The sequence below is a fragment of the Mustela lutreola genome, chromosome 3 (assembly GCF_030435805.1).
Source record: "Mustela lutreola isolate mMusLut2 chromosome 3, mMusLut2.pri, whole genome shotgun sequence".
NCBI lineage: Eukaryota > Metazoa > Chordata > Mammalia > Carnivora > Mustelidae > Mustela > Mustela lutreola.
This window is the reverse complement of record NC_081292.1, coordinates 167145528-167159329: the sequence shown is the minus strand read 5'-3', so window position 1 is coordinate 167159329 and position 13802 is coordinate 167145528. Positions and strand designations below refer to the sequence as shown.

Here is a 13802-nt window from a genome sequence, read left to right as displayed (position 1 = left end):
CTACCCTCATAGACTCTCCTGGGTTCTGGTGAGGAGCCCCAGTGAAGAAAGCTGTCTGTTCTGTTGCTCTGCTAATTTGTGCTGCTACTAAGACTACTTTGAAGGATATGGTGAAATTGGCAAATTAGCACTGACTCCTTGCCTGTCAGTGTCCTGATGCGAGGGGCCAATATACCCTCCCCACTAGAGACCTGTGAGTGGAAAACTGCGAGGTTTGCTAGAGAGTCTCCTGCCCACAGGCTGCAAAGGCCTGGAGAGGGGGCGGATGCCTCTAACTTTAGCAAAGCCACACTCAGCATGGAATGGGCTTCGGGAAAGAGCTCTTATTCCTACTTTCAGAGGTCCCTGGGGAGATGATTCAACAACGCAGCTCACTGGATGGTGAGATCATCAAGCCATTTTGAGGTCTTCCTTAAAAGACCTTAAAGCCCTTTCCTCTGTTACTTAATAGCACATTTAAGGACATTATGTCATACTTCATACCCCTTGGGTCAGCCGTCCAGGGCTCTTGATTATTCATGCATCTGTTTAAGTAATAGACGTTTTGATCACTTCATATCCGGAAGGCACTGTGCCAGTGGATAGCAAATAGGACTGGGCTTCTAACGGAAGTGAACAGCTGAGAATCAGGAAGTGAGCAAAAAAAAAAGTTGGGGGGTGGGCAGATTCTGAACAGCCAAGTCAGTTCTTGATAATCTAAGAGCCTTCACTGTGAGCATCCCCTTACTCCACAAGAAGAGGTAAGTGACATTGTAGCAGTAACTGATGTCCACGGGAAGGCCCTCAAGCTACCAAGTAGTCAGTAGGACCTTAGGGATGTTCAGGTAAAGAAGGCACAGAGGAATATAAGGCATTTTGGAAAGATTTGATGTCAAAAAATTCAGACTCAGAAGAAGACCAAAAGGCTACCTTTCAGCCACAACCCCAGAGGAACCAACACCCCTGACGTTTCACTCCCATACAGAGCAGAGGAAAACGTTCCATCACTGATACCTTAATCAAAAAGTAGGGATGTCTTCTAGCCCCAAACCAGAACATAGCTACTGTATATAAAATGTAAATCCTCCTTCAAAAGCTTAAAGTATATTCATGGGTGTACGTAGAAAATAGGGAACAGCAACAGAATTTTGAATTCAGTGTTCTTATTTGATGATATACAAAGGTGGAGAAACAGTAGAGTGTTTTTCAGGAGTTTTTGGAAATGAGATGTATTGCACTGAGTACTTTCTGTCATGTTTAGTGTTTAGCAAACGGCAAACCTAATGACTTGAACATTTAAATCTCTACTGTCACTAGGACCCTGGAGTGCTAGTTCTTGGGGCTTCATGCAGTTTGGGGTTCCTGTTTTCTGCGGTAAACCCCTTTCCTAGGAGATCACCTTGAACAGCATGCCATCGAAACAAAGGAACCCAGCAATGAGATTTGTCCATCTGGCCAAATATCCAGGCCACAGAACAAAAGGAAGGGGTGTTCATGCCTACAATGTGTTAGAATGTGTGATTTATCAGCGTGATGACCATAAATAGAGAAAACTTTGTCTTTCAGAAGAAACCCTCACTCTTTTCCTTTTACCCTATCCACAGCTTCTTAAATTTTTTACATGTTATTTGCATATTATTTTACTTATCGTTTACATAGTGTTTCCTTTTTTTTTTTTTTTAACTACATGTTTTTCAAGATGTGTGTGACTTCAGTGGTGGATGACATATATAGTTCCCATCTGTACACACCTCCCAGGCCCTGTAAATAGAAGAAAAACCCTGTCCCTGTTCTGGCTTTTGCAGGAAGGAGGTGCTCTCCTGGTGTGGGAGGCTGGCCCCAGGGACCATGGAAATGGCCCAACATGGATTATAATCAGACTAAGTCAGGGCAAGGCAGGAGCAGATTCCTTGAGAGACGTCGGCTTTCCTCTCACTATCTTTGCCCATATGGAGGGAGGTGATTTTCCTCTGCCTCCGGAGAGGAAGCTAGAGGCCCACGATGGCTGAAATTAACCCACAGAATGGAAATCCTGCTCCTGAGAATGTGTTATTACCAGCCAGCTACCCACTCTCACTGTGTTTCACTTGCTCTCTGAAAACAGAGTTGGAACCTGCCCTCTAGGGTTATGGGCCAGATCCAGGTAAAACAGTGCAGGGAGGGAGTGCTTAGTGCTTGTGGTCCTTGCAGAGGATTGGCCTTGCTGCCCCTGGACAGGTGAGGTGACAAGGTGCAGGCCAGAAGAAAGACCAAGGGGAACAGGGGCTCAGAGAATGTCAGAGCTGCGGACACTGGCTGCCCCGGTGACTGTCCTAAGACCTCGCCAACTATAAGTGCTTCTCATTTCATGGGCCTCTTGGCATGTGTTCCAGAACATTTATTGGGATTCAGTACGGAAAAACCAGACTTTTAACAATTGAAATCCCTTCCTAGCCAACGCGTGTTGACTTCTTCTCCGTATAAAAGGAAACTCTAAATTTGAGATACTGTGACTTTATTTTCTTCCATGCCTTGTTTCTAAGCACAGCAGTTTTACTCTGTGAATAGTTTATGTCTGTTCATGACCAGGTATGTCAAGTCAGCCATGAGCAGCGGAACTTCGTAAAGGCAGGACAATGGTAGGTCTGCAGTGCTCTAGGGAGGGGATATGGTCAGCATCTCCATGATGCCCCACCGTGCACTCCACGAATCAGACTTAGTGATCTTTAAAACTACAAAAGTCGTGCCCTTTTTCTTCCTATCCAGTTAATTTCTTTCTTTTTTCTATTCTCTCCAAACATAGTTTTAAACTTTTCTCCAATTCTGCTGTAAAGCTTGTCTCCCTTAAAATTTCACTTCTGTGTTTTTCATATTCTCACCCCAAGAGTGAAGGTCATTTTACCCTTATTTCATATTTGTTGGCCAGCTCCATTATTATATCTTAACGTTTATTTTGTACTTGCTATCCAGAATATTCGAAGTCTTCTAATAGAAACGTGATGATAATAAAATTGTACTATAGACGGATGAAATTCAAGACCACTTTCTGACATACTCATTGCTTCTTAGGATGCTATGCATTTTGTATGTAGAATATAAGATAAAATTAAAAGTTACATTGAATAGAGCTGGGTTCATGACATTGGTGTTTCAGTGTTAGATGGGCTTGTAGAAGAGAAAGAATAAACTATCAGAAACAATTTGACTGTGTAAATTAAAAGGAATTCCAGAAGGTCATAAGTTTGTCCTATGTTAAGCTTGACATTTCTGGCTTAATTTATATTGTGGTTGTGCCTTTCAAAGTAAACGTGGGGTGCTTGGAAGAACAATTAGGAAAGCTTGTGACTGGGATGAGAATATTGACAGGTGATTGTTTAGATGGAAACAAAAGTGCATTTTATGCAGATGATCTATTTCCTCTTTCACACGGGGAATCAAAACTGTGCAGCATGGAAGCACTATGGCCTCAGGAGGAAGAGTCTCAAGCTGGGAGTCCAGCTCCGACTCCAAGGTCTGGGTATAGATCTGAAACAACAGAGGAGTACAGTTTTTAGAGGTGTGGGCCCCTGCCTGTCGAAGAGGGAAAGAGTAGCAGGGCGCACCTGTAGGGCTGTGTGGGGGAAGGTGCGGCCACTCAGGCCATGCCTGGGACAGAGTGACCATGCAGTACCCATGAGCAGTGCTGTCACCACCATGTCTTCCTGATTTGGCCTTTACACCGGGGTAGGGTTTTGCCTGCACCCCCAAACTGCCCCCGGGCTGGTCTCCTCCTCTGTACTCTGCAGATTATATCCCTTGACACACCTTCAGAGGAATGTCTGGGGGGATTTCGAGAGGCATGCACTCTTCATTGACCGGGTGGCAGGGGTGACAGAAATCCGCTGCATCACTGCAGCTCTCAGGACAAGATCCACTCTACAGGAGTGGGGGAGCAGCTGTGTCATCAGCAGACCTCTGATTTGTAAACGTAGAGTCAAATCTCTGGCGCTGGGGTGTCTCTGAGAGAAAAGAGAAAGATCCCTTCTTCTGTGCCATGACCTTGGGAAGTCAAAAATAATGAAAATGCCGTTGATAACCGATAGCGATGCTCCGAATATTTGTACCTCGCTAATGATGTTCGGCCGTGAAGCCTGTGAGATCTTGTGTTGCAGCGTGGTTTGGCCCTAGAGCCCTTGCATGCTAACCCCAAGTAGAAGACTAGCCCGTTTGCATGCAGCCGGACGCTGCCCCTGACGACATAAGCATGTGTGAGAGCTTGACCCACGCCACTCTCCCTCGGCTGACGTCTTCCCCAGTCCTGTGTGTGGCCTCATTCACTGTGGTACGTGTATAATACCTTCATCATCAGTTTCACTAACCTGAATGCTCGCTCTCTGGTTTAGCATTCTGCCGAATGGTGCACTCCGCGGATTCACCCCAACCTCTGTCTTTCTGATTTCTTTAGATATTAGGTTGAAAAAGCTTATTGATGAACGGGAATGCTTATTGGAACAGGTAACCATCTTTTTATTACTTTGAGTTCCCCAACAGGCGGCCCCTGAGCCTGAGAACCTTCCCATACTTACTTTCTTGCTTTCTTGGGAAAACCCTAACACATCATGCCTGAAAGCAATTACCAAGCCAGCCTGTGCCCTTACTAGTTCTTTCCACATAGGACATCGCAAGTCATGTGAGGTTCAAAGAGGATGTCCCAACGACTCGAGGTGGGGGGAACTGAATGTGGTTCGCTCTATGCTGATTCCTGTTTAGAACAAATATTTATGTAGAAGGGGCTAGATGAACCGTCGAGAGGCAGGTGCTAACAGCACTTCGACTTCTGCTGGCTCAGCGAAGTCCGTGTGGGGGGTCCCTCAGTGATCAGCACCCCTTTCCAGAAGGTACTTTCTTCTTGGTGCAGCTGACCAAAGTTGTCAACTTCGTCGCATTCTTCCACCTCCAGAAACACTCACCGACGGTCCTGCTCTGTCTTTTTGTGCGGAGGGCTATTCCTCAGTCCTTCTAGGATCACTTTCTGAGGAAACTCAGTTCCTCTCAGTTTCCTACATAAGCCTAATCAAAAGTATTTTGCTGTACTGTTTACAATTCCTCGGAAGGTTGCTCTCGAAATCGGGGAAAGCACTCAATGTGGTAGCTGCATTGAGGTTCCTGGGTTCTTCTAAAAACAAGTTTCCATCCTAATTCTGTAGGCATTTCCTTAGAGCAGTGCAGCATACCAGTGGGCAGTCTGTGCCTGAGTTTCTGCTCTGCTCTCTGCTGGCTGTTGGAGGAGGAGGCAGCTTCCATGGGGGCCACAGAGGTCAGAGGTTAACAGGACAGGGCTGGAGACTGCCCATCAGACACCGGAACTTTCTGCAGTCCTGGCTGCTGACCTCCCTTTCTGCTCAACATGACTCCGCCACAGGGAGCAGAGCTGGGCAGAGGCCAGCTCCCAGATCAGGGGCTCTGTGAGGGAGCACACAGTTCTGTTAGGCCCTCCGGATGGTGCTTCTGGGCTTGGAAGGCTCCAGAAGGCCCTGCCCAGCTTCTAAGTGAAGAATGTGAAGGTGACTAGTGCACTGACTTGCTAACAACTCTGAGATAAAAGTTTAAAGTATGTTATGTATAGTCTCCTGAATTCAAGAGGAATTTCAAACTTAGAAATAACTTTTCAGGGGTGCCCGGGTAGCTCAGTGGGTTAAAGCCTCTGCCTTTGGCTCAGGTCATGATCCCAGGGTCCTGGGATCGAGCCCCACATCAGACTGTCTGCTTGGTGGGGAGCCTGCTTCCCCCCTCCCACATACCCGCCTGCCTTTCTGCCTGTGATCTCTCTCTGTCAAATACATAAATAAAATCTTTAAAAAAAAAAAAAAAAGTAACTTTTCACCCAGAGTTACAAAATAATTTCTGCCTGATATGGTGAACCTGATTCCATTTTCACCCATTATGCTCTTACTTCCTGAGAAGAGTACCAATGGGCCGAGGGTGTTCATCTCTTTATTTGGATTGGTTATTAAAGGTGAGAGACACCCCCTGCCCCAACCATGGTGGCTGGTGGATTGTAACCATTTACTACATTTTTCTTGTGCTTGATTACATAACCCCAATCTCTTGGGCACCTGAAGACCCAGGAAATAACCCCATAGTAACACTCAACTGTATTATGGGGCATTGGTTTCTGCACACCTCTTCCTTTGTCATAGGCTCTATGCTCAAATTCTGGCCTCATTTAGAGTCGAGAAATTCACACATTTTATTGGTGGATGTTTTCAGATTAAGAAACTCAAAGGACAGCTGGAAGAGAGACAGAAGAACAGCAAGCTGGACAACCCGCACCCTGGAAATGACATCTTAGAGAACGGGACAGACATTCACGTAATGGATCTGCAAAGTAAATGTCCATCCTCTTGGGGAAGTAAACCCTTTACCTGTCCTGTTTGTGTGATCCTGGGGCCAGGGGAGAAAAACCGTCATGGCCAAGAACACCCGGCGTTCCCCTTGGCCCCCAAAAGCCCTTGAGTACAATAGTGCAATGATGTCTCTGTGTGGGATGGAACTGGAACGAGGCTGGGCAGGTGGGCAGAGTGGGGATGATCCTGTGTGAGCCCTGGGACTCGAACAGGTGCCCCCAAGATGTGCTCCAAGTTACCACCATATGATACACTGTGAAAAACGGTGTTTTCCAGGCTGCATAGGACTTCAGCCGATGGTATGGAAAAAGTAAAAGGTATTTTTCCATACAAGTAAACTAGAAAGAGGCCTAAAGGGAGATAAAATTACCCGAAGTCTCCCCGCCCCTTCCCCTCCCCCAACCACTTCTTTGTGTTCTGTGCTCAGAGGGGCTGTCATGCCTGGCACCTGCCCAACCTGGGCACAGGGAGAGTGCTTGCCTTCTCCTATCTCAGCTTCCCCCTCTCCTTCCCCCCACCCTCCTTACCCTGTGGGGCCATAGGCCAGAACTTCCAGCTTTGCATGCCAATGACTCAGTAGGGGACTTGGATCCCAGGTATTATTGTTTTAACATTTTAAAAAGCCCAAGAGTTTAACAGATTTTCCTTCTCTTTCAACCTTTAGGGGATGCCAACAGACAGATCAGCGACCTCAAATTTAAACTTGCAAAATCTGAGCAAGAGATAACCGCATTAGAACAAAATGTATGTGTGTGTACTTTTAAGCAATAAATGGGGAGGGAAAGCGATGATTAACTGAGGTGCACTTGCTAGAACTCGCCCTGGAGGGCTGAGCTCAAAAAGGAGCAGAGAGTCACCGAGCCAGAAAGGGCTGTCTGTGTGTTTCCTGCAGGGAGAGAAAGTAGGGGAGGGAAGATGACTGGGAAGATTCTGGTGGTTATAATGGATAATGGATACTAACCCTTTATAAACAATGGCTGTTTCTGGAAAATCACTAATGTGGGCGGGGGGGGGGGTGCTTAAAAATGTTCTTTAAAAATAATTTATTAGAAAGCATTTCACGTGGGGCCATCCCTCTTTCCCAGATTTTCTGCCTCTGTCCTTGGTTGGCTTGCTCTGGTTTCTAGATGGGGGTGTTTATGCCTCTAGCATGTTGGGCCAATCTGGGGCAAAGCTGCGTCCTCAGCCAAGGGAGAGATGAAGTTGGTACTCTAACCCCCTCGGTTATGGGTTCCTGTGGCTAGCACTTTGGGAAGTTTTAGAGGAAACAGAAATGAGAATAGCACGCCTGGGACCAGACAAGTTTAGGAAGCAGGCTTTTGGTCTCAGTGGACTGAAAGTCTCAAGTGGGTTGTGGCTGCTCCTGTCCCTCGCCACAGGCCTGGCTGTGGAATGCCATCCTCAAGCCTCCTTCCTTTCCTCTCTATTAGTTCCTGGCCTTTCTTTCTCCCTTGCTTCCTCCCCACCATGCCACCCCAGGGAGAATGACAGGAGCTGAGGCCCTGGCTGAACCTTTGTCCAGAGCATCATTCTGCCTCAACATACCTCTCCTGCAGAATGGCCCCACGTCGGGGAGGGAGGCAGCACTGTGGGAGCCACGCCTTTGGACTAGGGTCAGAAAGGGGAGGGAACCCTCACAGAAATCAGCACTGGGCTGCCCAGAAGGGCTCACTTGGCTAGAACCTATACACAGCCCAAGGTGCTAGGTCTTAATGATTTGCATGGTCTGTCCTACCATTTGATAACTTTGCCTTTTGATTCCACATGTGATAAAGCAACTGGAGAAAGAAAACAGGCCTGTTAATTTACACATAGGATGTTTCCCTTCCTTCTAGGTAATAAGGTTAGAGAGTCAAGTATCCCGTTATAAATCGGCTGCTGAAAATGCCGAAAAAATAGAAGATGAACTTAAGGCCGAAAAACGGAAACTCCAAAGAGAGGTAAATTTTCTAGGCTGTTGGCAGGGAAAGAATGGGAAATGATGGTCTAACTGTCAGCCGAGAGAGCTTCTGCCCCTCCCCCCCCAGACTTTTCCCGGGCCTGGCGCCAAAGCCACCCCAAAGGGCCTCGCCAATGCTCCCGGGAGCCTGGGGCTGAATCCCAGCCATGATGGTGGCTGTGGGGCATTTGTAGGTGGCCTCTTCTCTCCTGCTTCTCTCAAGTTCTTCTTGGTCTTTGATTTTCTGCGGCTTCACCCTCGTGCATCCTCTGCAGGTTTCCTACTGTTGATTCTGCTCGGGATGTATTGTATTTCTTGGATCCATGAAGTCTGTCTCTAAGTCAAGTTTGGAAAGTTTTCACCCATGACCTCCTTACGTATTCCTCTTTCCTAGTCTTTCCACTTCCCCTCTGGGGCTCTAACCCTGAGGTGGTGAGACCCTCTCCCTGCAGCTCCCATATCTTATACCCACCTGTCCTGCCCAGCTCCTTACTGCTTTGCTGGTAGGTCTCCCCATTCACCTTTCATCTTTTTAAAGTGTGTGCATTCCTGATGGTTGCTCATTGTATGGTCGTGTATGCTTTTTTGTTAACTGTATCTTTCTTTCTTTAAAGATATTGTACAGGAACACTCTTGTGTTTTCCATGCCCACCCAAGGACTGACCCATGTTCAGTCTTGGCAGCTCAAATTCCCTTGCTGCCTCAGAAGGCTTATCCTTCGTGTGTATGGTGTCTTGTGAAGTGATGCTTGATTTTGATGTGCGGGTCCTCGGGGCCTGACTTGGGGAAATTTTCTGCAGAGGGGGCTTGCTTCTGCCTCTGCTAGTGAGAGGGGATGCAGGGAGGCTAACCCATGCCAGGACCCCAGGAACCCTCCCCAAAAGGGCTTTGGATCAGAGGTAGAGCTGCAGTCTCCGTTCTGAGGATGCGTGTCTCCGCAACCACGGGGTGGTCATACCCCGACCTGTCCGCCCTGTGGCCCTGCTGGTGTGGCTTCCACTCTGACCCCCAAGCTCTTGTGGCCTGGGCTCTACGGTATGGCCATCTTGGTCTCTGCCATTCTCACTTTGGTTTCTGAAACCTTGCCCCTGGCTGCCCAGGCCTCAGGGACCAACTCCTCCAACTGGCCGGGGCTCAGCTCTGATCTGTTCACCTCACTTATGTTTTGTCAGACCATTGGGACCCCCACGACTGTGCCGTGTCTGGGGTTGAGTTGTTTCAGAGGAGGGTTGCCTAGTCACTCCTGAGGCCAGGATCTTGTGCCTTGAGTCCCTTAAGGAATAGTTAAGAAATATACACATGCACGCACATAATGCTTATACTACAAGGAGCTCAGTGTGTCCAGACGATGACTGTCCTGTGCAGTGGGATGGAATCTTAGCAATCCTTTTACGTTGGGAGGAAGCAAGTTCCTCAAAGCTGCCTTTCCTCTTTGCTTCCAGCTGCGCTGTGCATTGGACAAAACAGAAGAGCTGGAGGTGAGCAACGGCCACTTAGTGAAACGCCTGGAGAAAATGAAAGCAAATCGGAGCGCTCTCTTGTCCCAGCAGTAAACGTCAGCTCTGTCCAGGAACCCGGTCAGCAGATGGAGAGCATGGTATCGTGGGCTTGCCTCCGTTCCCGTCCCTGGATTGCTGCTATGTCCCCTGCTTCCAAGAGCGTCCAGGGAGCACTCGGCTCCCACATGCTCCCAAGCCGGCCCAGCCACCGCCCCGGCAGCCACCAGATGCCTCTGACTGCGGACCCCGAACCGGGCTGGGGCCACCACTCCAAATCCGCAGGTCATTTAACAAGCACAGCGGGCCCACGGGAGCTCCGTGTCCCACGACGCGGCAGCCTCGCAACGCCACCTGAACATGGCAATCAAAGTAAAGATTAAAATGCAACTTGAGTTTTCTTTTCATGTGTCTTGCTGAAAGTGGAGGGGAAATGTTACAGTGCCGGGACTTCCTTTTGGGGCAGAATCTACAATTGGAGCGACTTTGGTAGTATCTTAGCCTATGCTTTTCATACACAAAACACTGTGGAACCACAAGCCATTACGAAGCAAACTCTTTCACTAGAAACAAGGAGGTGGTCTGGAAGTAAAAGTGACCTTAAGAAGACTCTTTACAGGCAACAAATGAAGCTTTTCTAAGGGATTTTTGCATCAGTTCAACCCTACGAACACTTTTTTCCAGGGTAATTAGGCAATAGCTCCACTGAAAATGACAGCTTTCCATTCGTACTATGTGACCCTTCTATTTGGACTTGAAGTTGTGAACTCCTTTTAAAGAATGTACTATTAGAAAAATTAAAGAAATGAAATGCTGAAAAATTTTAGTAATGTGGTTTTTTATATTCTTTCTCCACAGAGAAAGAAGATCTTTATTCCGTATTCATTGTTCATGTGTTTTGGATCATCTCTTTATTTTTTTGTGTATATCAAATTTTATAATTTTTCTTTTCCTAGTTAAAATTTTTTCTTTTCCTAGTTAATTTTTCTTTTCCTAGTTAAAAAAAAAAAAAAGTGTATTCTCAACAAACAAGAATAGTGAGTGCACTTATAAGAGTCTTAGAATATAAAGCAAACCGAGGACGTTAACACACTAAAGTCACCTACGTGATCTTCTGGAGCAAAGTAGAGAAAAGTTTGGTTACTTACAGATTTTTAGTTAGTCCTTGTGGATGTTGTACTTCAAGGCAGCTTGGGTCAGCAAGTCAGCTTTTCAGGATATTAGCCAGACAGTGTCACCCAAGTATACCTCATGTTGACACTTGGAGAATCCTGGTGTAAGGGACATGACCTGGGTGTATACCATTGAGACAGTGCTCCTGACATAGTGCTAGAGGTCATGGGGGCCTGTTCCCCAGTACCATCTGGGTCTGGGATACACAAGGTGACATTAGGCACGAGAGGAGTTCATGTCTCCTTGTTCCCTAGACAGTTTACGGTTCAGATCTCCTTCCTGAGCACGCCACAGATAAGATCATCCAGTCCCCAGCCACACATTGGTGCCCACAGACATGTTGTAGCTGCTGCATATTCAAGACCCATGTTTTTATTTTTATTTTTTTAATATTTTATTTATTTATTAGAGAGAGCACAAGTAGGCAGAGAGGCAGGCAGAGGGAAAAAGAGGGAAGCAGGCTCCCCACTAAGCAGAGAGCCTGATGCAGGGTTCCATCCTAGGACTCTGAGACCATGACCTGAGCTGAAGGCAGAGACTTAACCCACTGAGCCACCCAGGTACATCAAGACCCATTTTTGTTTTTTAAAGATTTTATTTATTTATTTGACAGAGATCGTAAGCAGACAGAGAGAGAGAGAAGAGGAAGCAGACTCCCTGCTGAGCAGAGAGCCCGATACAAGACTCGATCCCAGGACCCTGGAATCATGACCCAAGCCGAAGGCAGAGTCTTTAACCCACTGAGCCACCCAGCCACCCCAAGACCCATGTTTTTAATACAGAAACCTACTCTTGCATTGATCCCATGGAAGCACCAACTCTCCACGACAACATGTTTTCTATATTTCCCTAGGATCTGTCAAAACACATTGGTTTCCAACCACTACTAAACACTTCTAACTTTAGAGTTCTACTTCAGGAGCATTAAGCTTTCCAAGTTCTTTCAAGAATGCAAGGGATCAGGGTCCAGCCCAACAATAGAAACTACCAATAATCTGAGCAGCGGAAATTTAATGCAGGGAATGATCAACCCATAGGGAATGAACTACAAAGAAAGGATGGATGAGAACTCTAAAGAATGGCCTAGAGCTGAGGGAAAATACCCAAGAGAGGACAAATTGGGACTGAGACCTCACTAGAGAGCCTGGGGCCACCACCCATAAGGGGACATACAAGTCACAAGGTGCCAGGGATTGACGCCAGCGGGCAGGAAGCCAGGGGCCAGGACTGGGGTGCAAACTTCGCTGGAGGGTGGGCACCCCTGGGTGGCACACGTTCACACCGCAGGCTCCATGTGAACAAGAAGGAAGGAACCAGGAAGGGGAGTCCCTGCTTCCTGCAGGGTCCCTCCAGTACCATCTTCTTGCTGTGGTGGGACAGCTAGCACAGAGGAAATGTTTCCTTCCTTGTCTTATCCTTAAGATTTCCAACACGTCATTGTAATACAAACACATTTAAGCAGCACAACCTCCTTATCGAGCCATCACAGATGATACTAAGAGCAAGTACATAGAGCACTCGGATTTATTTGTCTGATAATTAGATATATATCTTCACTGGATTTTCACAAAAGCCCTGTGAAGTTACAAGACGAGGAGGCCATAGCCCAGGGAGTTAACAGGCTGCAAGTCTTGCCACCACTGGTAAGAGGAGGGCTACTTGTCTCACTGTTCCTGGGAAGATAGCCTGCCCGAAATCTGTGGCTCCAAAGAAGTCAAACCTTCAGTCTCTACCTTTCCCACCAATCTTTACAGAAATAGCAAATACATTTTACACACACTTCTGAATCCAGAAGATAGAACAGGTTTTTTAAATTTATTTCATAGAATATGAATTTTCCTCAAATGTCGCTATCTGGAATTTGTTGCTGGCTTTTCTCATCTCTGAATTTTCAACCACACACCACTGATATTCTGGGCGGAATCCTTCTTGCTTGTTGGGCAGCTGTCCTGTGCATCAAAGGAAGCTGAGCAGAATCCCTCGCTCTACCCACCAAATGCAAGCCCGCAGTCCAGCCCGCAGTCGCGACAAACGTAGATATGTCAGACGTCACACAAGGGAAGCACCCTACCCTCCACTGAGAATCATGGCTTTCACCTGAATTATAAAATTGGGAGAAGAGAAGAGGTGGCTGAAAACCTGGACCAGGATGCTTATTGAATGTTTCCTACAAACTGGCCGCATTTTTAGAACTAAAGTGGCATTTAAGACATGTAGGACATAAACCCATTCAAAAGACATTGTAAATGCACAATATCAGTAGATAACGTTAACTTAAGCACAGTTCAGAACTTCAGTGAGGTGCTATGTTCCATTGTTCATTTCTGACGTCCCATTTCAATCGTCTGAAATGTAAACGAAAGAATCAAAACTTAGCATTGATATTTTTGAAATTTTAGGTTATTATTTAGCAAATATGGATTTCTGCTTTGCATGGAGCTGAGCTTGTGGAGAACACCAAGACAAATGCCCACCTTAAGAAGGTGGTTAAGGAAGAGAATGGCCACACATGCAGATAATCACAGAAAAGGGCAGCATGGGATAGCGGGGTGGGAAGTACCAGGCAGAGATAGCCAGGTTCCAATTTTCAAACTGGGGCATAAGCATCTGGTGTGTTTCTACAAGTGGTCAGGCCAGATGTGGCACATGTGTGCACCTGCCGATCTGGGTATTTGCACATGAGCTGCTATCTATTGACCTGCCGGGTTTCCTGTACCTGCAGTCTCATCCCCACCCGGGTATGGAGAGACCTGAGGATCTAGAGGACCTCAGCTCAAGACTGCCCTGTGTCCAAGAGCCTCCCAAGACTAGGTTTCCATCCAGTTACCAGTCCCTCAAGAACCAGGCGGC

The 13802-nt window shown here is 46.9% G+C and overlaps 1 protein-coding gene across 4 annotated transcripts in view; it reads left to right on the top strand.

The window, feature by feature from the left end:
• The window catches only part of LRRFIP1 (LRR binding FLII interacting protein 1), a 134058-nt gene extending 123458 nt beyond the window's left edge, over positions 1 to 10600 (top strand). For 3 of the 4 annotated variants that reach the window (XM_059167607.1, XM_059167608.1, XM_059167612.1), the window contains 5 exons: positions 4403 to 4452; positions 6208 to 6325; positions 7009 to 7088; positions 8180 to 8284; positions 9726 to 10600. In XM_059167607.1, the coding sequence (XP_059023590.1) occupies positions 4403 to 4452; positions 6208 to 6325; positions 7009 to 7088; positions 8180 to 8284; positions 9726 to 9836 (464 nt within the window). In that variant the 3' untranslated portion in view covers positions 9837 to 10600. The remainder of the gene's footprint in view (positions 1 to 4402; positions 4453 to 6207; positions 6326 to 7008; positions 7089 to 8179; positions 8285 to 9725) is intronic. The other variant, XM_059167609.1, reaches the window with a different exon arrangement.
• Positions 10601 to 13802: the final 3202 nt, after the last annotated feature.